Raw genomic sequence first — 26,300 nt, forward strand, 5'->3', positions numbered from 1 at the left:
GGTGTTCTAAATACTTACTAGAGAGTTGCTATAGGTGGTTGGTAGGGTATTCTCACAATAGTACTGTTTTTACTGTATTTTTAACCAAATAAATGCAGATCTCACCAACCCCAAACTTTTGAACAGTAGTATAAATATTATGCATATATTTGTTTGTAGATATATTGCAATAAATTTAAAATATATGACTAAAAAGTAATGCTTTTATATTTGTAGTTCATTGTTTATCTATATTTACTGACATTTTAATGCATGAGTTCTGCTTATGCATTTTGTTTGCAATATTTTTATTGAATTTTGCAAGCCTATTTGTTGCCCATGGCTGTTTTCCTAAATGAAAGATTGTGTAATGGAGTCGGTCCATGGAATTCAGAAGCTAGATAGTTTATCTTACTTTACGCCGTCTGTGTTTTCACTTATGAGCAAACAAGGGAGTGAGAGTGAGTGAATGAGTCTGTGCCCAATCAAATGATGTTTACACTGTTGGTTAGTGGCAAAGGGGAGATCAGGACGTATAGTGTGTACTCAGGGATAAATATAGCCCTGCAACTATGCCACTGTAACATGTCAGTCCTGCACACTTGCCCAGACCTCAGCTAAAAATTCCAGCCTGACCTTCAGTCTCGAGAGGCAGTGGACGTTTACACTGCAATAGAGAGCATTCAGAAGAAGCGAGCACACATGTGGATTTGTTATCACACAATTTTCTGACTTTTGCTTCAGCTTGCGCTGAGACCGTTACAGTATGGGGCAGGTGGCGAACAGGAGAAGGTCCCGCCATTACTGGAATGATTGATAAGGACGTGTGAGGTTTGGAAAACTGGATCAAATATACTGCTCCCCCACTATGGATAGTGCAGTCATGTGCTGGAATAAAACCAGCATGGTGAACTTCATCAAGGGCCTGGGTAGGTGCTACAAAAGAGAAAGAAAGAGAGAAGTGAGAATCTGTCAGTGAGTGACTTGTAAATGGAGAAAAATGAATGAGTGCAAAGCAAGCTTCAGACTTGTCCAGAAGATTTTATTGGTGTTTAGATAATATAGCAAAATAAAAGAGACTCCTGTCACAGTGACTGTTCATTTTGCTGAATAAAAATTATGAAGAAATAGATGGTTTGATGAAATTAAAAAAAAAAAAAATCCTTAAACAATAAATGTTTGTTGGCAACCTTGTATGTTATTGAATGATTGTGCAGTTTGGTAGAATGCAATTAAATTAAAGAAATATTAATACAATTAACACAGTTCTGTCATGACAACTCTCTGAGAGTTTGCCATGGCAATATGACAATAGCTATGTTTCCATCCAAAGTTGCGAATTTAACTTGCGTGCAAAATCGGAATATTGCATAAACATTTGTGAATAAAGCATAGTTTCCATCCAGTGAGTCGAAGAAGAACAAAAACGTCACTTCGTTATAAACTGGCACTAAATATCACTAAGAAAAGTATGAGAAGCCGCTGTATATAATAATTTTCGTATATAATAATTTACTTGCATCTCAGAGTGCGCAGATGAAAAGCAATAAACACGTTATCTTGCTTTCAGAGGCAAATGCTGCTGTTTGGGAACACAGTCGTGTAGGAGGGAATTATACTGAACCACTTTGACGAGTCCAACGGACTTTGCTCAGGCATTTCAGAACAACCAAAACAGAATTTCAGATGCTGTGCATCGAGATCGTTCGGCTGGTTAGTCCAGTTATGCCGTCCTATCGCCAAGTCACGTTTTTTTTTTAAAGCGCATGAAGGAATTTATTCAGTAAATGTGTTTCCATCGTAGGTTATGCACATATTTTCATATTGGATAAAAAATGTATCCAACTCAAACGAACGCATACTTTTTTTTTTTTTTTACTGTGCATTTTTAGTGTTTTTTTTGTGCTTAAAATGCACATGAAAATAGGTGGATGGAAATATAGCTAATGTTAATGTGTTTAGTCTTGGCGGAATAGATCTGCTACTCTGCTGCTATCCTGCTGCTGTTATTCCTGCTGCTGTTGATTATAGATGCTGTTCCTACTGCAGCAGAGCAGATACAGAACTTGCCACTGCCAATACACACACACACACAACATGCAGCTGTGAACAAGTAAGACGTGCTGCTGCTGTACAAGCATGCATGAATCACCCCGTATCAGATCTATACAAACACTATCTCACAACCAATTTGTACTTATTTAACAAGGTGGCTAGCTAATTCATATGAGTTCATACGACCTCACTTGTATGATGTTATTGTACGATTTGTCTAGATCCCAGATTAGAGGCGGGGATAGGGGTAGGTCATTCGTACGAATTCATACAAATTGGGCAACTCTACTAATTTGTAACGAGTGAGTTTGTACAAATTTGTACGAATTAGCCATCTTGTAAAATATGTATAAAATGCTGTGAGATTGGGTTGTCTATACAGGTGGAGCTGGGGAAGGTGGAGGGTTTCTGAAAGCGTGATGCAAACTGCAGTAAACAGTATTTAATAGGCAAGTATTGAATGCAAGTATTTGAATGTTGAGCAGCAAGCTCATTAGCTACTGATACAGCGGGAACCAATTAGCTGTGCCCAATAGAGAATGATGTGATTGCCAGCAGATTGGGTCAAGGATCTATCAGCACTCACCATCTAGAGTTTCATGACAAATGTATTAAAATATATTAGACTTTAGATTGAAAAAAAGTAGATTAAAAAGGCAAGTATAAAGTAGAAATGGACTTGCTTGTATGTTTGTTGCTTTTGTTGTTGTATGTTTTTGGAGGTGGAATACTGTGGGTGACATAGAGGCCATCTTTTTGTTCTATTTAAGGGAAAGCAAAACCCAGTTTAAGCCATGTGGAATGAAGTCTGTTTTCGTCAACATATGATAAGTGTCTAAAACTAGATCAAAATTTGTTGTCAAAATTAACACTGCTGTGACTGTCACATGCCCCCTCTGCAACTTGACCACTCTTACTTATAGTACAGTCAGTTCAGTAGCTTCTCTGTGTGTTTGTGAGCTCTGTGAAAGAATAATGATATAAAGTTGCACCTTCTGCTTCTAGGGTGTTACTTTAGTTGGTGTTGTTGAGGAAAGCTGGGCGTTACTTTGTGTACACAGGTCTCTGGCAAGCTACAGACTGGGAAGATTTGGGAAATTCTGAAGTGGATTTCCCTGCCTGGATTAGGAAACTGTCATTGTCTGGAAGACAATACTTACTATTCATTCAAAAAGTTTCTGACGTTCCTCTAAACTGGAACATTAAAAAATCCATGTAATTCACTGAAATAATGCAGATGTTTATTTTTTGGGTTTCTGAAAAAGACAAATACAATCTTCTTACAATCCTTTTCCATTTGCTTGCCTTTCAGATTAATAACATATATTATTAATAATAAAAATAGATTCATTGTATTTTTGTTATTTAGTATTTTTCATTTTATGTATATATATGTGTGTGTGTATATATATATATATATATATATATATATATATATATATATATATATATATATACACACACACACACACACACACACACACACACACACACACACACACACACATATATATATATATCATTTTGTTTTGTTTTTTTGTCCAAAGCTTCACCAGGGTACAGCAAGCCTCCTGTACCCCCGGTTTGCTGCTCACAGGGTGAGAAGGGACCGCCAGCCATGATGCCCATCAGCGTGGACCCAGAGAGTCGGCCGGGCGAGTACGTGCTCAAGAGCCTCTTCGCCAACTTCACCACCATCTCTGAGCGCAAAATACGCATTGTCATGGCCGAACCTCTGGTGAGTGACATTTCTGAACTATTTAAGATGATGATCTGAAGACCTGTGACCATTCCATTCCTCAGAGAAAAATAAGTCTGACAATTGTGGAGATTGTTGGACCATTTAGACTGAGGGAAAGGATTGTTCAGAAGATATCAATAAAATATAAGATAATCTGGCTAATCCTTTTTTTTATTAGGCCTGCCTAGTTGTTTATGCAGCTCAGCAGCTTTCACCTTAATGTGACCCTTTATGATTCTTGTCAATAGAAATGAAATTTAGTTCTGCCAGGCATGAAGAATACAGATGAGATGTTAGTGTACAGTACTTGTACATTACAAAACAGAATGTTTATCTCAAAGGACCTTGAACACTTAGTCAGCCTTGTCAGTATTTCCCAGACAACAGGCAAGTTCTCTTGCACGTGTTTAACAGCAAGCTGCTAGTTTCATGACCGGCAGGCAGACTAGTTTTAATTAACCCTCTCAGGACAGATATGTTGTGTCCCGGCTGCTATCAGGATGAGCTCATCTTTTGTCCTCTAATTTTTACTGAACCAATAACCAAGATCAGGTTACCCGAATTGTTCAGCCACAGTTGTGTAGTGTATTGTTTGATAACTGGTAATAGATAATACATATTCTTAATACAATTCATACAAGAATATGACCTTGATTATGACCAGTTTATTTGTACATCCCTCTGACTGAACAGTAAATAGAGTGATTCATTGCTGCAGTATCTTTTTGTTTTGTTTTGTTTCAGGATCTCTTCACACACGACTCTTTTTATGAGTCAGTCATACATTTCTTAAACTATCCCAGTCATTTAATCCATTAACCTCTTATATAAGGCTTGAGGGATATTTCACTGTCCTTGTCTGCCCCCTCATCTGTTTCTCCCTCAAATGACTCCAGCAACTGAAATATTTATTAACCTTAGATGAAAGGGGTGCTTCAGTGGCCTGAATGGGCTCAAATTAAATTTAACATGGTCTGAATGTGTTATGTTTGACAAGCCCAGTAGAGTCAGAGAAGATGGTGTGTTCTGGGCCTGGAATCTATTAAAACATTAATACTAGTTGAATATTCAAATCAGTTATCAGCTCTGCTGTTGTCTGAAAAAAATAAAAAATAAAAAAAATAAAAAATTCTGGTGCTCAATTGAAAAACCTTACCAGAGTAGGTGTACAGAATGTAGGTCAGTTTGGTTTTTTTACGCAACCTGTGTTGTTTAATCAGCAGGTCTGATCTGTGATAGTTGCCAAGATCAGCTTTTTTACATTGCAAGACTATGCTGGTGGCCATGTTTGTGTATACACACTACTGTTCAAAACTTTAGGGTTAGTAAGATATATTTTTTTAAATGAATACTTTTACTGTACAAGAATATTTTAAATTGATAAAAAAAAAGACATTTACACATTTACACAACTGTTTTCAACACTGATAATAAGACATATTTCTTGAGCAGCAAATCAGCATATTAGAATGATTTCTGAAGGATCATGTGACACTGATGACTGCTGAAAACCATTTTTGCCATCAAATAAATAAATTACATTTTAAAATATATGAAAATAGAAAACAGATTTTAATTTGCAATAATATTTAATAAAATTACTATTTTTGATCAAATAATGCAGCCTTGGTGGGCATAAGAGACCTCTTTCAAAAACATTTTGAAAATCTTACTGACTCCAAACTATTGAATGGTAGTGTACAGTAGCTGCTAGAATGCATGATGTTGAAACAGAGCTGCATTGTAATCAAGAAAACCATAATGAATCACTTTCAGCTAGAGTTGTCTGAATAATATTTACTCTAGCAATTATTTGAAAACCTTCTGTTGTTTTTACAGGAAAAACCTCTGATGAAGTCTCTTCAGAGGGGTGAAGATCCCCAGTTTGACCAAGTAAGTACCATTTGTTTTCTGCCCCCCCACCCCCCCTGAACATACTGTACGCGCACGTCCCCACGTCCAGTCTGTGGACAGATGTCCCAGCGGAAAGACAAGAGACAGCCTTTTAGCTGCCCAGCTGTGCCAAAAAATTAATCTGACTTTTTGAATTATTAAAATAGATTCATGGATCTGTCTGGTCTTTAAAGCATTCAAAGTGACGTCAGTAAAACCTTGATGTGGTTTTTGGCTTGTCTGTCTGTCTGGGAAGTCAATTTGCATCTCTGATAGATCAGATAAGAGAGTTTTATACCTGAAATTCACAATAGGTACTGCTCCATCAAGTCTTCAAACATTTTATGCAGTGCGCAATAAATTATTTCACCTCATAATTTCTTCTAGTTATTTTATACAGGGCTCAAGAATAAGGATTGTATTTTGGCCTGGGGCCAGTGCAAGAGCTTCGGGCTAGTTGATGGAACTGTCCCTCGCTCTATTGAAACAGTGTTTTATCTTATATTCTTTAATCATGTGCAGTGCACATGCATTGATCATGTCATTACTTTCCAGATTTTTTTTGTCTTGGAGTTTCCTGTGTAATTATAAATACAGTATATTTTTTTTATTCAGTATTTCATTAAAGGTGCCCTAGATTCAAAAATTGAATTTACCTTGGCATAGTTAAATAACAAGAGTTCAGTACATGGAAAAGACATACAGTGAGTCTCAAACTCCATTTCTTCCAAATTTAATTTGTTTAACAGACCTCCGAAGAACAGGCGAATCTCAACATAACACCGACTGTTACGTAACAGTCGGGGTGTACGCCCCCATTATTTGCATATGCCAGCCCATGTTCCCAACATTATGAAAGGGATTACACGTCTGGATGTGCACAGCTGAATCATCAGACTAGGCAAGCAAGCAAGGACAGTAGCGAAAAATGGCAGATGGAGCAATAATAACTGACATGATCCATGATTACATGATATTTTTAGTGATATTTGTGAATTGTCTTTCTAAATGTTTCGTTAGCATGTTGCTAATGTACTGTTAAATGTGGTTAAAGTTACCATTGTTTCTTACTGTATTCACGGAGAAAAGAATCGTTTTTTAATTTTTAAACACTTGCATTCTGTATAATGCATAAACACAACTTCATTCTTTATAAATCTCTTCAACCGTGTAGCATTAGCCGTTAGCCATGGAGCACTATCAAACTCATTCATAACCAAATGTTAACACTGTACTTACGCGATTAGACATGCTGCATGACAAACACTTTGTAAAGATCCATTTTGAGGGTTATATTAGCTGTTTGAACTTTTATTATGTTGTTCAAGGCAAGCGCGAGCTCTTGGGGCGTGGAGCACCAGATTTAAAGGGCCACACACCCTGAATCGGCTCATTTATAATGATGCCCCAAAATAGGCAGTTAAAAAAATCTATGGGGTATTTTGAGCTGAAACTTCACAGACACATTCAGGGGACACCTTAGACTTATATTACATCTTTTAAAAAAAAGTTCTAGGGCACCTTTAAAAAGGTGTGATATATATAATGAGCCAAAACATTAAGACCACTCATTTCCTAACAAGGTTATGTGTCAAATTCTGAGTAGATTAGAGTGTTAGTGAGCAATCAGTTCTTGGATGCAGCAGAAATGGGCAGGAGTAAACCCCTGAGAGACTTTGGCAAGGGTCAAATTGTTATGGCCAGACAAGTTGGTTAAAACATCTCTGAAAAGGTCAAACCTTGTGTGTTGCTCACAGTCAGCATTGGTGAGATCCTACAGTGGTCAGAGGAGCGATAAACCACAAAAGTGATGGGTTTGGGCAGTGACGGCTATCCTGTGTGGTCTGAACTAATAGAACCGATGTGGCACAAGTCACGGAAAATTCTAACGATGTTACGAGAGAAATGTGTCACAACACACAGTGCATCGCACTCTGCTGCGTATAGGGCTGCGTAGATGCAGACCAATCAAAGTGCCTATGATGACCCATGTTCACTGTTAAAAAAGTGCCTACAATGTACACACGAAAGTCAGAACTGGACCTTGGAAGAGTGGAAGAGGGTTGCCCGGTTCGATGAACATCGCTGTAAATCAGGTACTTCCCTTCATTGCAATGGTATTGCCTGATGGTAATGACCTCTTTCAGCAGGATAGCGCACCCTGCCACAATGCACACATTGTTTAGGAATGGTTTTAGAAACAACGGAGAGTTCAAGGTGTTGCCCTGGCCTACAAATTCCCCAGGTCTCAATATGATTGAGCCTCTGTGGGACGTGTTCCGATCATTTGTGGCTCCACCTCACAAACTACTTGAAGGATCTGCTGCTAATGTCTTGGTGCCAGATACCACAGGACACCTCCACCTGTTTGGTGGCACGTGGATGACCAACAGAATATTAGGCAGGTGGTCATAATGTTTTGGCTCATCTGTGCATACTAGAAAGTATATAAAATTTTGAGTTGGGGCCCAGATGGGGCAAGCAGAATTCAGAACCAATAGCCAGACTGAGCAAGCAGAAGCAAATCCTTATTGTTGAGCTTCGTTATGTGATTATAATTCCCAGACTCATTTGTAAATTAACGACAAAAGTATCTGCAAAATGAATACATGTACAAAATATCTAAAAACCAGAATTTAATTTCAGATACCCTTGAGTAAATGCATTGAAAGCCCAGAATGAAAGGGCTTTTTATTGCTGACTTGGGTGGAGTGTGTGTTCTCTGCCCTGAGTTTGTAAGTTTGTTTCTGTATGCATGTATGTGTGTGTGTTGGAGGCAGGTGAATAGCAGCCTCATTCAGAGCTCACAGGGCTGTGTTTGTACCCATGATCCCTTGGGCTTTTCAGCAGCCTCACTGAGAGTGGATTCTTCTCCCAGGGTTCATCAGGGAATGAAGGGCTCGTTGTGTTCACACTCAGTCCCAGAACACCGCCCTTTTTCCCTCCCTTTCCTGTGTGTCGAGTCCTCAACAGGGACGGCCTTTCCTTCCTGCACTTATTACCCCAAATCCCTCCCCTTTTCTCACTGTCTTTGCATCCTAGATACACATTTAAGACACACACTCACACAATACCCCCTGCTTTCACCTCCACACTCAAAATAACTTTCTCCTGAAGATGCACTATGAAATATATGGCCTATATACAGTACTATACTCAAGGTGTGCGCAATTTTGTTTATGTGGTGATTAATACATGCTCTCCTTTCATTTTCAGTTGATCAGCACAATGAGTTCTTTGGCAGAGTATTGTCTGCCATCTATCTTGCGCACCCTTTTTGACTGGTACAAAAGACAGAACGGAGTTGACGATGAATCCCACGAGTACAGACCGCGTTCAAATACAAAGTCCAAAAAGTAAGTCCTGTTTGCACAGTATCTCTTAGATAATGCTGATCATCTAAGCTTGATTCAATATAAAATACTTAATTATGCACAATGCAGTGTAGCAAGTCTGCATCGTGTATATTAAAGACCAATGAATTTAGATTTGGAGTGTTATTTATTAGCTTTAGAGACATTTATACACATGCTCGTGTATATATACATATGCAGATATATTTTAGTTCTGTTTCCTGTGTTTGAGTTTGTTTCTATGGTTTCTTATTGATTTGATTATCATGTGCACCTGTTGTTCATTTCTCTTTTGATTAGTTTGACTTGTTTTTAAACCCGGTGTTTGTTCAGTTCATTGTCATTTCTTGATGGTTATTCTGTTCCCGTGTTCTGTGCATTATATGCTATATATATTTTTTTGGTTTCTTTTGAGTTTATAAATAAAGTTGAACTGCTGTGTTTAAATCCAGCCTTTTCTATTTTACTTTTCTTCAACCACGCTGTGACAGTGCCAATTACATAATAATAATTAGAAATGCTTATTGAGCCACAAATCAGCATATTAGAATGATTTCTGAAGGATGATGTGACGCTGAAGACTGGAGTAATAACTGCTGAAATTCAGCTTTACCATCACAGAAATAAATTACATTTAAAATATATGTAATTAAATTAAATTAATTAATAACTAATTAAATTGTAGTTATATTTCATAATAGTACTGTTTTTACTGAACTTAAGAGAAAAAAAAGACATCTTACATACATTTTTTAAATTCTAGTGTAAATAACCAATACATAGGCTTTTTAATGAAGTAAAAAGAGAGCAATGAGACAGCAGTGCAATGTCACTTGACCTGATAGCTTCTGTTGTAACTGGATGATTTGACACAATTGTGCCAAAATAGCTCTGTGACATCAGACAGCCAACTGGTTGTTCAGCGACTCAGAAGCTTCTATGACTTCTGCTTCCTGTAGCTGGAGTGCAAAACTCCCTTTCATCATTGAGAAATGATATTTCAGTCTGTGAATGTGTGAGAGATTGGAAGCTAAATTGGCTTACATAATCTGTTTACATTCTCTCTCTTTCTATTTCCCAGCGATGAGCAGCAAAAAGATTATCTGCTTGAGAGGAGAGATCTAGCCATTGACTTCATCTTCTCTCTTGTGCTTATAGAGGTTCTGAAACAGGTAACGTCAAACTGGCAAATGCACTTTGATTTGCATCTAAATAAGTTTAGATGCAAATAACTAACAGACATCAAATATGTTAGAGGAGAATTGCAAAATTAGCAGTAGATTCAACCTTAGAAGAGATTATTTATATACAGTTTCAAAGGTTTTTGAGACCACAGAAAGCCACAATTGACCAATCAGAATCAAGTATTTTAGAGAGCCATGTTATAAAATGTGATACTCTTTGTGTTTTTCCCATTTGGCCAGATGCCCCTCCACCCAGTTGTGGATGGTTTGGTCCATGAAGTCATTCATTTGGCTTTTAAGCACTTTAAATATAAAGAGGGGTAAGATACTTTTTTTCTCATTAGAATTCACCAATGTATCCAATCCAATTCCATTGGATACATTTAGTGAAATAAATTAATAGAAATTCATACATTTGTTTTATTATGACCAGGTATCATGGTCCCAACACTGCCAACATGCACATTGTAGCTGATCTCTATGCAGAAGTAATTGGAGTTTTAGCACAAGCAAAGTAAGTACTCATCAATCCAACAATGACAATGTTATTTTTATTCAACAGTGTCGAACTGTGCTTTATGAAAAGTGTGAAAAAGCATACTAGGCCTGCAAATCAGCCTTTGTGAGTTTCTAGATCTTCAGAAGAGCATAGCTTTCAAATGGTCTGGATGCTTAGCATCCTCTGTACATAAGTGTCATTCTTATAATGTGTGTGGTAGTCTACAAAACAACTGCGCCCCTGTCGTTGTTGTAGAACAGTTGCTAATGCATGTCTGTTTTATTTCTGCCTGAGTGAAACATTCTGGGAAACTGTTGTCTGTTGGTCCAAGCTTTTTCAAAAGATGTTACCAGGCCTCTGGGTGTCTTAATTGACAGCTCAGGGTCTGATTTACTGAGCAGTGCTGTCTGATTCCAACCACAGAGAACACTCTTACCAAACAGCATGGTGAAAATGTCCAGTGAATATTTTATCTATTTTTTGTTTTCTTTTGGTTTGATATCTACTTTGAGCATGCAGTAGTTTAGACAGGGTTTCCACAATCATGGAAAATCTGGTAATATCAGGAAATGTCATTGAAAAGGTTTAAAGTTTTTTTGTTTTTTTTATCTAATATTTAGATATATTTGTGAGTGCTTGTTTAGAGTAAAACGTGCCCATAAGGCAGTGATTTTATCTGTCAATTTTATGTATAGATTTCCTGCTGTTAAAAAGAGGTTCATGAGTGAGCTGAAGGAGCTCCGTCAGAAGGAGCAGAGCCCGTACGTGGTCCAAAGCACCATCAGCCTCATAATGGGTGTGAAGTTCTTCCGAGTGAAGATGTATCCTGTAGAGGAGTTTGAAGCCTCCTTTCAGTTCATGCAGGTAAACATAGAATATTAAGGCATTTGGACAATTTTCCTTTCACAATATTTATATGGTTATTTATTTATTTATACTGAAAGCTACCCCTGTTCTTCACAATGCTGTGCTCCTTTCTGTCACAGGAGTGTGCACAGTATTTCCTGGAAGTGAAGGACAAAGACATCAGACATGCTTTGGCTGGACTCTTTGTGGAAATTCTAGTTCCTGTAGCAGCGGTTAGAGAAATTTTCAACATGTCTTATTTACATGTATTTTGCACACCACTCACTCCATTAATTGTTTTAATAACACACACACACACACACACACACACTTTTTTTTAATCCCAACTTTGCTAGAAATGTCTAAAAACATTTGATCCTCATTATTATTGCCTTTTCTGTCATTTAATAGGCTGTCAAGAATGAGGTAAATGTTCCTTGTTTAAGGAACTTTGTGGAGAGCTTGTATGACACCACCTTGGACCTTTCAACAAGAAAGAAACATTCTCTGGTCAGTCTGGTTTTCATTAGATATAGCGTTTCATACTGTCTGAAGGCACTCTGATCATTATGTTACCCCTCCCTGGTCTTTTAGGCTTTGTATCCACTGGTAACATGTCTGCTGTGTGTCAGCCAAAAGCAGTTCTTCCTCAACAGATGGCATGTCTTCCTTAACAACTGCCTCTCAAATATAAAGGTATATGGTTTCATTGTGTTATAGTTTTTCTTTATTCAATCAACCAGAATGGCAAACAGGATTACTCACAACATATACTTTGTTGTTTCAGAGCAAGGACCCTAAAATGGCACGGGTAGCGCTAGAGTCCCTCTACCGACTTCTGTGGGTCTACATGATCCGCATCAAATGCGAGAGCAACACTGCGACGCAAGGGTAAGCACGTCCATGGTCTGTAGCTACTTGCGTTTAAAGCCAACTGAGGCTCCCAGAGACAAGCTGTGGGTAGGTCTGCAGTAAACTAATTTTACATAATACAGACCATCTTATGAATACCAGCTTTCTTGATGGAGTTAAAAAAAAATAATAATAAAAACAAGTCTGTATCCTGCCCCTCCCATGTCCGCCAGTCCAATGATCCCGGGGTGTGACCACTCCTCTCAGCCCTTTAAGTGGCAGCGAGTAAACAAGCAATCCATTACAGTTGTCGTGCCTCAAGCGGAGGGGTAGAACACTTGGTAATTACTGACAGTGCTGCCAGAAATGGGTGGAGAATGGAGAGGACTAGAAGGGAGGCTGGTGGTCATGGGTGATGGGTGTTGGAATGCCAAAATCGTCCACTGGGAATCGAAAGCTTGGAAAACTAAACCATATACACACCCATGTTTGATCTTCAGGGCCAAAAATGAACAGTGAACAAGTTTAAATGTCTTATGTAGCTAATCCACAATAGACCGGATCAGGATTAACATGATATATGGTTGACATTGTTTGGGAAAGGGTGTACATGCCCTTAGAGGATTTCAACACCAGAAGAGGAAGTTGTGGTGATAGATTTTGATCTGTGGGCTATGCAGTTTATGTGTAGTATAAACTGAACACTGCATATTATAAAGAAGTACAGTCCCAGATCATATTAATTGTCTTTAACTAATATGTAATAACATTTAAATTAATCTGTTGATACACTGAACTTATTGTGTACATAGATTTATTTTTTAACATTGTACGTACACCTGCATGTTGTAATTAATTTCTGTAACTACATCTATAATCACATTATTGATCCCTTATATTAACAATTAACCACCCTTAAACTTAACCATACCACCAAACCTGTCCCTTACCTTACCTTACCTTACCATATCCCACTTCAATAGCAGCAAAAGTGTTTTGCAATACAACATGAACACAATAATTACGTTGTACTTATTTTTTGATGCAAGTATCTAATAGTTAAAGACACATAATATAAAATGTGATTATATGTGAAACATTATGCATTATGCAGCAGTACACATTTCATACTTTAGTATGCTATTAGTATGCTTTAGTTAAATTACTAATTTTATTTTATTTTAACTTAAAGGGTTAGTTCACCCAAAAATGAAAATTGTGTCATTAATTACTCACCCTCATGTCGTTCCACATCCGTAAGACCTTCATTCATCTTCAGAACACAAATTAAGATATTTTTGATAAAATCCGATGGCTCATTGAGGCCTGCATTGCCAGCAAGAACACTTTCAAATGCGCAGAAAGCGACTAAAGGCGTATTTTGAAACAGTTCATGTGACTACAGTGGTTCACTCTTAATGTTATGAAGCGATGAGAATACTTTTTGTGCACCAAAAAAACTAAATAATGACTTTATTCAACAATATCTAGTGATGGGCGATTTCAAACCACCGCTTCATGAAGCTTCGAAGCTTTACAAATCTTTTGTTTCGAATCAGTAGTTCTGAGCGCGTATCAAACTGCCAAAGTCACGCCACCCAGTGATGCACCATTGAAATTTCGAAACACTTATGATGTAACAAAGCCTCGTTTACTGAAATCACATGACTTTGGCAGTTTGATACGCAGTTCGAACCACTGATTCGAAACAAAAGATTTGTAAATTGATTTGCTACTTATTGACGTGTGAAATGTAGACAATGGACAAACGAAATCCAACAGTTTTACCATACCAATATTTTTTATGGACCCTTACTTTGAACATCATATTATTACTGTTGAATCAGCCAAGTGACTTCATGGCTCAATTAAAGCTAACATTTGGGCTTCATACTAGAGGTAATGGTCTAACAAAATCCAAATTTCAAACAGCTTTTACTTTACCAATCTTTTTAAATGACACTTTAAATTTGTAAATACAGTGCTCAGCGTAAATAAGTACACCCCCTTTGAAAAGTAACATTTTAAACAATATCTCAATGAACACAAAAACAATTTCCAACATGTTGACAAGACTAAGTTTTATATATGTTTAACTTATAACATGAAATTAAGATTAGTAATATAACTTAGAGAACAAAATTCTAAGTTTTACTCAAATTAGGGTGATGCAAAGATGAGTACACCCCACTGAAAGTCTCTGGAGCAGAGCTAAATTTTAGACTACAAATGTCTAATTTAACAAGAATTCAACCACAGGTGAGTCTAATTATTCGTTACACAGGTGTCCAGCAGACAGTTAACTATAAAAGGGTGTTAAAACTCGTTCCCATTTCATGCTGTCAGCAATGGCACCACATGGAAGAGAAATGTCACAAGACCTGAGAAAGAAAACAGTTTCTTTACACCAGAAAGATGAAGGCTACAAGAAGATCAGCAAAGCTTTACTTATCAGTCAGAATACTGTAGTGGTACAAAAAAAAAAAAAAAAAGATGGAACTGCAACATCTCACAGAGACGTCTAGGTCGTCCAAAGAAGTTAACACCTCAACAGGAGCGTCTTCTGATGAGAAGGGTTGAAGAAAATCAGCATGCAAGTTCACTGCAGTTATCTAAAGAAGTAGAAAGCCAAACTGGGGTGACTATTTCCCGTGACATGATACGGCGTACACTGCAGAGGAATGGCATGCATGGGTGCCGTCCACGAAAGAAGCCTCTCCTAAAGCTCAAGAACAAAAAAGCCCACCTAGAGTTTGTCAGGGCCCATGCTGACAAAGATGAAGACTGCTGGGACTCTATACTCTGGAGTGATGAGACCAAGATAAATGTTTTTGGAACTAATAACTAATCTAAGCTATATTATTAACCTTACTTTCATGTTATAAGTTAAACAGATGTTATTTTAAACTTAGTCTTGTCAACATTTTGGAAATTGTTTTTGTGTTCATTGAGATATTGTTTAAAATGTTACTTTTCAAAGGGGGTGTACTCATTTACACTGAGCACTGTACCTATAAATGTCTAATTTCAAAAGAAATACATGCAGTTGAAGGGTTTATATTAGAAAGCCTACTAAAATGTTAGAAATTTAGACTTCGTTAAACCATTACCTCTAGTCCTTGTTAGTCCTTGTTAGCTAGAGTGGCCAAGAAATGAACTATAGCATTCTCGTTGTCTTGTGACTTGTTTCTGTTGTATTGTGGCTTGATTCCACAGTGTTGTTAACTTATATCTGCTTTTTTTCATTTCCCTTGTGTTGTAGACTGCTGAGACTTCTTTCAAAAACATTAAAACCTCTTACCGATCCCAAACTTTTGAACGGTAGTATATATTTAAGAAGGAGCAAAGTTGGGCATGATATTAGATATCTAAAGCATGGGAGGGAGAAGTTAGTTCTGGAACCACAAGCATTATAAAATGCTCAAATTAGGCAGGAAAACCAGTCAGCTCATAGTTCTTGCAAGAGGGATATATTACATTATAGCAGGTCATAAATATCAGAAACCATGGATTTGAATGCCACATACCAAAAAGCTGTGACTTAGGGGTTTATCAACCACTATGAATAAGCCCAAAGAGAACAAACCTCCCTTAAAAATAAAATTTCGCAAATAGGCCAGGCTCCGCCACTGTAATGGAATGCTAATTATTACAAGCTATCTGTGTCACTATGCTTTGACCTTCTTTTTTTGTATGTGCCAATGCCTGATTCTAAATTTGTTATTGGTAAAGACTGCAATCTTGTCCCCACAGCCGCCTCAACTCTATTGTGACGACCCTGTTCCCTAAAGGATCCCGCAGTGTGGTTCCTAAAGATATGCCTCTCAATATATTTGTTAAAATTATCCAGTTTATTGCACAGGTATGTCTGCCATTAAATTACAGACAGATCTAAAACCAAGATCTCAGTGTTAATCTCTTGTTAGCTGTTAAACCATTATACAAGACTTAATTCTCATTTGTTGTGCAAACTGTGCATGTATCTAAGGACAAAGGATTTAGTGTTGTTACCAAAATAAATAGACAGTGACTGCTAGATTCCCATCAATACTAGCAACACTAGACATTTTTAATGTTCCTCATGCAGCATGTATTAAAATATTTTTGCATACTGTATCATTGCAAACGCAACTTTCATTTCCTCATTCTCATTTATCTCACAGGAAAGACTTGACTTTGCAATGAAAGAAGTAATTTTTGACCTTCTCTGTGTTGGGAAGCCTGCAAAAGCCTTTAGTCTTAATCCAGAGGTAAAGTATTGTCAGATTACAATAGCTGTAGTAGCTTTATCTCAAGGTGATTATACACGGGACAACTTATTTTGAGCAATGTTGCCAAGTGATGTTGCTTGGGCACTTTCCTATTGAGAATGGGCAACAAATTTCAATCTGAAGTAATAAAAATAGTAAATTTGTTGCTATTCTCAATAGGGAAGTGCCCAAGCAACATCGCTCGGCAACATTGCTCAAAAGTTGCCCCGTGTATCATCACCTTCAGTTTTATGGCTCTCATATCTTGATTTTGTGGATGTCTGTTCTATAGAGAATGAATATAGGTCTCAGAGCATTCCTGGTCATTGCCGACAAGCTGCAGCAGAAAGATGGCGAGCCTCCCATGCCGAACACGGGGGCCACGCTCCCTTCTGGAAACACACTACGAGTCAAAAAGACGTTCCTAAGCAAGCCTCTGACTGAAGATGAGGCTAAAGTCATAGGTGAGTTCATCTATTTTACTTTTAGAAGAATAATTTAAACAAAATCAAGGCTTTTGTCTGTGGAACTGAAAACTCAATTCATGAATGTTATTGCGTTGAATAACAAACAAGAATACGTTGAAAACATGAAAGAATGCAAACTTTGACCAGAAACAAAGAGGAGCTGTTTTCTTGATCGTGTTGATTGACATTTTCTCCTTAAACTCTTGGAGTTACTATTGGAGTACATGTAGGATTTTTTTTCACTGTTTTTGTCTTTCCAAACACTTAGGAATGTCCCTATATTACCCCCAAGTGCGGAAAGCTTTAGACAATATCCTCAGACATTTGGATAAGGAGGTTGGCCGCTGTATGATGCTGAGTAACGCACAGATGCTGAATAAGGAACCCGAGGATATGATTACGTATGTCACACATGACACTTGTCTATGTCCAGTAATGTGGTATATCTGATTCTCTGCACACACCTGTTCGACCCATCAGTACAACTAATCCTGAGCTTGTCAGTGCACTCATTTCTGTTTGAGCTTATGTGACCTCTCTCTATACTGACAGGGGCGAGAGGAAACCCAAGATTGACCTCTTTAGGACATGCATGGCCGCCATTCCACGCATCCTTCCTGATGGCATGTCCAAGTCAGAGCTCATAGACCTTTTGGCTCGGTGAGTTTGTGCGTGCATGGGCGTGTGAGCAGGAAACATTTGCTTCAACGTATTGCCCGATGGTCAGGTTTCCTGAAAGCTTCAGTAACGTGATCCCTCCCTGCCCCCAGCTTGAATAGGATGTCCCAGTGCAATCTGAGTCTGCTCTAATCAGACTTAATTCTTCATGTTTAAGCCATTAGGTCAGCCAGCTAGTTCAGACTTTCTGTGAACTTCCACCTCTGGAGCTGGAGTGGCTTCTTTGCTGTAGTGAAAGATCTTGGAAAGTACACAGATTATTTATGAGTCTTAGTGGATGGTACTATTTAGATACGTATGAGAACATTTTAAAGGTGAAATTTTCCAGGAAAAAAAAAAGCTAAATTAATGTTCAAATATATACGGAATAAAAATATGTTTGAAAAATAAAACAATTTTAATATAAAATGTAATGTATAATTTATATATTTTAATATATATTATTTTGGGGTGGTTTCCCAGACAGGGTTTAAATTAAGTCAGGATAGGCCTTAATTTAGAATAGTTAATCGTGGCTTTAAAAAATGGCTTTCTGTAACACAGATTAAGTACAGATTACTAAAACCTGGCCTATGGAGTCCTGAATTAAAATAAACGTAAAACCATCTGAGCTAATCTGAATTAGCATGAGAGAGGTTGCCTAGAAAACATGAAATGAACCAAGAAAAACTTAAAATTGTATGGAACTGAGAAGCAAATCCAAGGAAAACAATGGCAGCAGAAAAAGACTGCAATCCAAAAGAAAAAAAAAAAAACACTTTACTAAACAAGAGACAGTTCTTTTAAAGCAAGCAAAATATATCAGCTGTGGAAAAAAAAAAGTAATGCCTGGAAATCTGTTTGTCTGTTTTTAATCACTGTTGGCAGTCTAGAGATGATACTAGTTTGATCCAAAGCACTCTCATAGTGGTTGCTTCATTATATAAAAAAGGCAATTCTTGTTAGCAGGTCCTCAACTCAAGCAGAAACTCAACACTTCACCACAACGATAATCTTCAAAAAACGCTAACTAACAAAAACTTTTACATAATAGAACATTAAACAGAAAAAAGTCTCTCCATATTCTAATCTTTCTAAAAGAAATGCATAAAATAACACTTTTTCAACATTTATTCTCCCACTTACTCTCCCAGCATGATGGGAAGTAGGGCTGGGCGATATATCGAATTGCTTTTGTCACGCGTTTTTCATCAGTAAAGCCGGTTCCCTGATTGCCGTTAAATCGCCATCATCTGCTTTCAAATGGAGCGGCATTTAATAGATAGAGCCGTAGATCACTGATAAGCCACGCAATATCGCATTCATATCGCAGATGAATCGCCGTCGATATTGAACGCGATATTGCGTGGCTTATCAGTGATCTACGGCTCTGTCTATTAAATGCCGCTCCATTTGAAAGCAGGTGATGGCGATTTAGCGGTAATCAGGGAACCGGCTTTACTGACGAAATGCACGTGACAAAAGCATTCAATATATCGCCCAGCCTTAATTGGAAGTGAACATCCTGTTTGATTGGGTTACTTGACTGAAACATGTTATTTCAAAATCAAAACATCAAGTGAGTTCTAGTAACCATTTCAAGTAAATTTAACATGAAGCAATCACATTTTGTGATATATACCCCCAAAATATATATATAATATATATAATATACACTTTCTCATGACAGAAAAAGCAGATTTCTGTTAATCTGGTTTAAAGGGCCATTTTATTCTAGGACTAGGCTTAATCTCTGTTTGGGAAACTGCCCCATGATAATTTAAAATGTAGGCTATAATAAAAAATATATAGATATAATATTAAATTAATTATATATAATATATAATATAGTATTTTAAATGTGAGACAAATATGGAACATGTTTTGTGATCTTTTTACTGGCAGGTTAACCATCCATATGGATGATGAACTGCGTCTGATAGCCCAGAATTCCCTGCAGAGTCTGCTGGTGGACTTCTCAGACTGGCGGGAGGAAGTGCTCTTGGGCTACTGCAGCTTCCTGCTCCGAGAGGTACAGGACACACACCAAACCCTCCTGGACTCCTCACTTAAACTACTGCTTCAGTTGCTCACACAGTGGAAACTAGCCCTTCTCAGCACCAACAAGAGCCTGGACACATCGAAGATCTGCTCCACTGAAGTAAGAAGAGAAAATCACAAAAACATCTCAAATTGAGGCTTAATCATAATGTAAAATAATAATAATAATAATAATAATAATAATATATATATATATATATATATATATATATATATATATATATATATATATATATATATATATATATATATATATATATATATATATATATATAAGAAATATTTTAAATAATATAATATAAAGCTGTGTATGTGCTCTTTAGTTGTTACAGAATAGCTCTGGCTCCAGGCTGCCTGCTGAACGGACCCCTCACTCCACAGTCCTACATGCTGTTGAGGGTCTCGCTTTAGTGCTGCTGTGCTCCTGCCAGACAGGTACGCGCAAACTAGCCGTGTCCATCCTTCGAGAGGTCCGGCAAATCTTCCTCACCGTCGGGCAGACTGAGGTAAGAGCCGCTTGGAGCCTAACTTGATCAGATAAAGGCCTTTGAGAATACATCCGCTCATTTTATGGTTAAATGTGGTCTACACAGGAAGATGAAAGGCCCATGATAGATGTACTGGACCAGCTGAGCCCAGTGGTGCTCGAAAGCTTTGCCCACGTGGCGGTGGCTGACTCGGTGAGTGCCTCTCTGTTCGGTACTTTGCGGTTTCGCTCACATGTGAGTCTCGGAGGACATCTACAAAGTGTCTTCTGTTCTGAGTTTATAAGAAAGTCTGTTTTACTTCTCTGAGCTTGGAGTTTAGTTCATTAGGTGGTGGGACTTAGACAAACAATGATTCAGAATCACATAGATACCAGATACTAGAGTTAAATTTTGTGTAAATACATTTTGTCTGTAACATCATTATCCTCCAAAAATCCAAAAACTGTTGAGTTCTCTAATGGCCACTATGATCTTTTCCCTTCCACTTCCTCGCAGGCGTCTCTCCCCACCGGGCAGCAAGCGGACATGCAGTGGCTGGTGGAGTGGAACGGATCTCTGGTCGGCAGTCACTATGACGTGCGGAGCCCGTCTCGTGTGTGGATCTTGGCACAGTCTCTGAAGGAACCCTGGGCTCTGTGCCTCTTCAGCCTTCTGAGACAGGAGTATCTACCAAAGCACTGTCCCACAGCGCTCAGCTACGCCTGGCCCTACGCCTTCACCCGCCTGCAGCTCCTCATGCCTTTACTTGAGCCCAGGTGAGGGATGGATAAAACCTTTAAGGGGGCATTTGACCTACATCTATGTATCATTGAGAGATTGGTCTGCACTGTAGCTTTAATTATTGTGGCAATCTAATAGGTTTTTTAAGCATTTGAATCTAGTTGACCAGGTTTTAACCTCAAAGTGCAGGAGGTTTTTAAGCATTAACGCTATCTCTATCTTTAAGTTTAAGCTCTTAATGGCCTCCCATAGCCACTTTTTATTATGTTACTGCACTTGTTTAAGTGGTTCTGCCCCTGATAGCAGACTCTGTACAGTACTATTTTGGTTACTCTTCTCTTTTTTTATACAGTACATTCATTAGTATGTTAACTCAACACAATGTCAAATTAATAATTAAAGGGTTAGTTCACCCACAAATGAAAATTGTCATTTATTACTCACCCTCATGTCGTTCTACACCTGTTCATCTTCGGAACACATATTAAGATATTTTTGATGAAATCTGTTGGCTCTGTGGCCTTTGTTGCCAGCAATGTCACTTAACCTCTCAAGATCCAAAAAGGTACTAAAGACATATTTAAAACAGTTCATGTGAGTACAGTGTTTCTACCTTAATATTATAAAGCGACTAGTGATACTGAAATCATGTGGCTGATGCTCCGAACCGCTGATTCGATACAAAAGATTCGTAAAGCTTCGAAGCAGTTTTTTAAAATCGGCCATCACTAGATGCTGAAAAGTCTTTTTTTTTTTTTTGGAGCACAAAAAATATTCTCATCACTTTATAATATTAAAATTGAACCACTGTACTCACATGAACTGATATAAATATGTTTTTAGTAGATTTCTGAATCTTGAGAGGTTTAGTGACATTGGATTTCATCAAAAATATCTTAATTTGTGTTCTGAAGATGAATGAAGGTCTTAAGGGTGTGGAACGACAGGAGGGTGAGTAATTAATGACATTAATTACTAACCCTTTAAGACTACCCTTCAAACATTGTTTTTTTAGGACAATACTTTTATTCAGCACCAATGCATTAATTGATCAAAAGTGACAGTAAAGGCATTTATAATGTTACAAAATTTTGAACTCTATCTGTAGATTTAACAAGAGTTATTTTGTTCAACAATTTTTTTTTTAATTGACATCACTAATTCATTCGAATGCCTTCATCTTTTAGCAACCCAGTTAACGCCAAGAAAACAAGCTCGGCCGGTTCAGCAGACACCTTTGTGTCTCTATGGAGAAACTATCTGATTCTATGTTTTGGTGTGGCCAAACCCAGCATCATGAGCTCGGGACATCTTCGAGCTTCCACCCCTGAGATCGTCACTCCCAGTACAGACAACAACAGCAGCTATGACAACAAGGTGGGTGGGGCTTCTTTGGCATCACACACCAGTCATGTCTACAGTCATACGCCCCAGTCAGTCATTTAATAATTTGATGGAATCACTGATTAACATTTTGTTCTTTAGATCCTGGGCACGCCATCTGTGGCCTGGCTGCTGAAGCAGTTGGTCCCTCTGATGCGTTCAGAAAGCATTGAGATCACAGAATCTTTGGTGCTTGGGTTTGGACGCACAAATTCACTGGTTTTCAGGTACTATGTTGCACATGCTGTATATAAATATACTCTGATGATGAAACGGGACAGTTTTCTCACATTTGGTGAAATCCAAAACCATTGTAGACATTTAGATGACTCATTCTCATAGTGCCATGACATTATACAACCAGACTGAAGTCCACTCATTGTCATTTTTGATCATTTTATATCACATACTGTGTTTTAATGTTTAAAATAATTTGTTTGAATGTTTTTAATGTGTTATGCAAGTTCAGTGTACGATTTTTAAGATAAGATGTGAGCAGCATACATCTGATGTTCACATTCTAGTCATACCTCAGTTAACTTTGATAAGGCGATGTACAAACACTGTATGCATATAATTTTACCCTGAATGGCGAGGCAGTCAGTCATGGAACAATGTTCAGTTTACTGTGTAATTATAATTGTGCTGTTACATTTTTTTTTTTTTTTATTCATATGCAAAAACTTTAAAAAAACCAAGTTACATTCTTTTTTTCTTTTTTTCATTTTCACATTTTCACAACTAAATCTGAACAAACTTAAATTGCTTCCAAAGCAGTGATCAGATGTCATATTACATTAGTTATGTTCCAATTCTTGGAATCATAAAAGTATTTATGGGAAATAGAGCAATTACTGCTCTATAAACCTTGGCAGCACAGTATTGATTCTTCTTTAGCCTTATTGATTTTATATTTGTTGTGTCTCGTACAGAGAGCTTATTGAGGAACTGCATCCTTTGATGAAGGAAGCTTTGGAAAGAAGACCAGAGGTCAGTTATATCATTTTTGGATTGTTTAGCTGGTATGTGCCATAACTTGTTGTATTGTAAATGGCCCGCTCTAGCCATGCATACACAACTTATCTTGCCCAATTACAAAATTATCTAAGTACAGGGTTCCTGCCATCATGGAAACCTTTAAAATGCCAGGGACTTTTAAAAGTGTGATTCCCAGACGATAGTAATTTTTCTAGTAATGTGCTTTCCAGAATAAAAAACGGCGAGAGAGAAGAGATCTGCTGAGACTCCAGCTCCTCAGGATCTTTGAGCTGCTGGCGGATGCCGGTGTCATCAGTGACAGGTGAGAAGTATCTTATTATTATGCATTCTGTTCTCTGGACTCCTCCATTGAGTCTCATTATGAACTCACAGGCTATAAAACATGAAATGATCCCCGCCTCTCTGTCTCTCAGCACTAATGGAGCGCTGGAACGTGATACGCTGGCCCTGGGCGCTCTCTTTCTTGAGTATGTGGACCTGACCCGGATGCTTCTGGAAGCTGAGAATGACAAAGACATGGAGATTCTTAAAGACATCCGAGCTCACTTCAGCGCCATGGTGGCCAATCTCATACAGTGTGTCCCAGGTGAAGAGGAAGCAAAAGAAGTTTCACAAACTCACCATACAATTCATGTCAAGATGAAATCAAAATTTAGCCCGTTTGCTTTCTTAATACGCATTCCTGTTTGTGTTGTGCTCGTTTTAATTCATAAATAGTCATAATATTGTTCTTCCTACTTTAAATATTTATTCCCCACATTAAGTAATGACATCATACTGACGGTCTTGAAGCTGTATTTTGCTTTGGGAAGTGCTCCACATTTTTTTTTGTTTAGGAAATGGAATTCATTGCTAGGTGACGTGTGCTCCTGACGTCAGTCTTGATTTAGACTCCTTAGTGGAGGCACTGCCCAAAATAGCAGTAGATTAGATGTAGAGCCACTTCATGGGCAAATGAAAAGAGATGTTCTATGGCCAGCCATTTCCCTATTCTCCCTCAAAAAACTTAACTAAAACCATTCAGGTTTTAAAATGTTTAAAATTGTTTAATTATAAATTTGTCCTCCTTCTTTTGAGTTCTAATCCCACTTTTCCCCTCTTTTTATTTCACAGTGCATCATCGGCGTTTCCTCTTCCCTCAGCAAAGCCTTCGACACCACCTCTTCATTCTTTTCAGCCAATGGGCCGGGCCCTTCAGTATAATGTTCACGCCCCTGGATCGCTATAGTGACCGCAACCATCAGATCACTCGATACCAGTATTGTGCTCTTAAGGTAGTACAGACTACGCTGATTTCATTGATAGTTTTACATTATTTTGATAACCATTTTTATATTGTCCCCTTTTCCATTGCACAGTACATTTAGTTTTGGATTGTTGCTGTTTTGTTTTTTTCATTTAAAGAAAGTACTTTATTCATAAATAATGTTAAATAATAATATTTATATTATTCAAAAGATATACATTATCAGTCAAAATTTTAGGGTCATTTTTGGAAAGTCTCTTATGCTGACCAAGGCTGCATTTATTTGATCAAAAATACAGTAAAAATAATAATATTATGAAATATTTTAAAATAAAATTCAAGCTTTTTTCTATTTGATTATATTTTAAAATGTAATTTATTTTCCGTGATGGCAAAGCTGAATTTTCTGCATCATTACTCCAGTCTTCAGTGTCACGTGATCCTTCAGAAATCATTCTAATTTGCTGATTTGGTGCTCAAGAAATTTTTCCATTTATTATTGAAAAACACAATACAATTCAATTCAATTCACAATTATTTGTATAGCCCTTTTCACGATACATATCATTTCAAAGCAGCTTTACAGGAAATGCATGTCAACATTACAATTTAGAGTGATCTATTATCAGAGGGGCCTGCAGTTAGCTAACAATGTATTAATTTAAACAATGTGTTAATTTAATGTAGAAACAGCTGCTGGCAATGGATTGCTTAACGAATAGTAAAGAACAGCGTTTATTTTAAAAATTGTTTTTTTTTGTAATATTAAAAAAGTCTTTACTGGCACTTTTGATCAGTTTGATTCATCCTTGCTGTATAAAAGTAGACATTTCTGTAAAAAGATTGCAATAATAATATATATTTGAAATTTCATTAAAAAAAAAAACAGGCATAGAGTCAAACACAGGAATCAGTCCAAATAAGTGATGACACAGCAGAAATACACAGGCAAATCCAAGAATGGGCAGAGATCAATTAACTAAAACACAAGAAACCGGGAGAATGCTCAGAATTGCAGCGTTACACTAAACAAGACTTCACAGGGAATGAATGAGAGAACAGGGTTTATATAGGTGGAGAAACACAGGGATAATACAAAGGGATAATGAGTGATGAGACACAGGTATAAGCAGTCATGGTTGATCAGTCCAGGCAGAGGATTATGGGGAATGGAGTCCATGATAGTGTGGAAATAGTCCTGGTTGGAGTGCCCTCTGGTAGTAGTCCCAAAACACAAGAAACCAGGAGAATGCTCAGAATTGCAGTGTTACACTAAACAAGACTTTGCAGGGAATGAATGAGAGAACAGGGTTTATATAGTTGGAGAAACACAGGGATAATACACAGGGATAATGAGTGATGAGACACAGGTGTAAGCAATCATGGTTGATCAGTTCAGGCAGAGGATTATGGGGGATGGAGTCCATGATAGTGTGGAAATAGTCCTGGTTGGGGTGCCCTCTGGTAGTAGTCCCGGGCACTCTAACTGCTGATCGTGACAGGAACGGGGTGATGTTTAACCCTGGCTCTAATTTAAAACATTCCTTGTGTTGCTAATTCAGACCGCAGACATATACTCCACTAATTTTATCTCCGGAGGTCTAATTATAGCCTAGGAAGTGCTGTA

General features: G+C 37.7%; 1 protein-coding gene across 4 annotated transcripts in view; it reads left to right on the forward strand.

Annotated features, from left to right (window-relative positions):
- Window positions 1-26,300, forward strand: part of frya (furry homolog a (Drosophila)) — a 79,154-nt gene that overhangs the window by 16,225 nt on the left and 36,629 nt on the right. For 3 of the 4 annotated variants that reach the window (XM_067366127.1, XM_067366123.1, XM_067366124.1), the window contains exons 2-27: window positions 3,582-3,772; window positions 5,615-5,668; window positions 8,885-9,024; window positions 10,103-10,193; window positions 10,446-10,525; window positions 10,639-10,719; window positions 11,400-11,568; window positions 11,691-11,783; window positions 11,962-12,060; window positions 12,145-12,246; window positions 12,338-12,441; window positions 16,156-16,264; window positions 16,566-16,652; window positions 16,945-17,116; window positions 17,388-17,520; window positions 17,672-17,779; window positions 19,682-19,937; window positions 20,161-20,343; window positions 20,431-20,517; window positions 20,821-21,080; window positions 22,233-22,422; window positions 22,531-22,655; window positions 23,361-23,418; window positions 23,637-23,728; window positions 23,841-24,013; window positions 24,541-24,701. In XM_067366127.1, coding sequence (XP_067222228.1) covers window positions 3,653-3,772; window positions 5,615-5,668; window positions 8,885-9,024; window positions 10,103-10,193; window positions 10,446-10,525; window positions 10,639-10,719; window positions 11,400-11,568; window positions 11,691-11,783; window positions 11,962-12,060; window positions 12,145-12,246; window positions 12,338-12,441; window positions 16,156-16,264; window positions 16,566-16,652; window positions 16,945-17,116; window positions 17,388-17,520; window positions 17,672-17,779; window positions 19,682-19,937; window positions 20,161-20,343; window positions 20,431-20,517; window positions 20,821-21,080; window positions 22,233-22,422; window positions 22,531-22,655; window positions 23,361-23,418; window positions 23,637-23,728; window positions 23,841-24,013; window positions 24,541-24,701 — 3,327 coding nt within the window. In that variant the 5' untranslated portion in view covers window positions 3,582-3,652. Of the gene's footprint in view, window positions 1-585; window positions 909-3,581; window positions 3,773-5,614; window positions 5,669-8,884; window positions 9,025-10,102; window positions 10,194-10,445; window positions 10,526-10,638; window positions 10,720-11,399; window positions 11,569-11,690; window positions 11,784-11,961; window positions 12,061-12,144; window positions 12,247-12,337; window positions 12,442-16,155; window positions 16,265-16,565; window positions 16,653-16,944; window positions 17,117-17,387; window positions 17,521-17,671; window positions 17,780-19,681; window positions 19,938-20,160; window positions 20,344-20,430; window positions 20,518-20,820; window positions 21,081-22,232; window positions 22,423-22,530; window positions 22,656-23,360; window positions 23,419-23,636; window positions 23,729-23,840; window positions 24,014-24,540; window positions 24,702-26,300 lie in introns of those variants that run through there. The other variant, XM_067366126.1, reaches the window with a different exon arrangement.

Source organism: Chanodichthys erythropterus, chromosome 17 (genome assembly GCF_024489055.1).
Source record: "Chanodichthys erythropterus isolate Z2021 chromosome 17, ASM2448905v1, whole genome shotgun sequence".
NCBI classification, from domain to species: Eukaryota; Metazoa; Chordata; class Actinopteri; order Cypriniformes; family Xenocyprididae; genus Chanodichthys; species Chanodichthys erythropterus.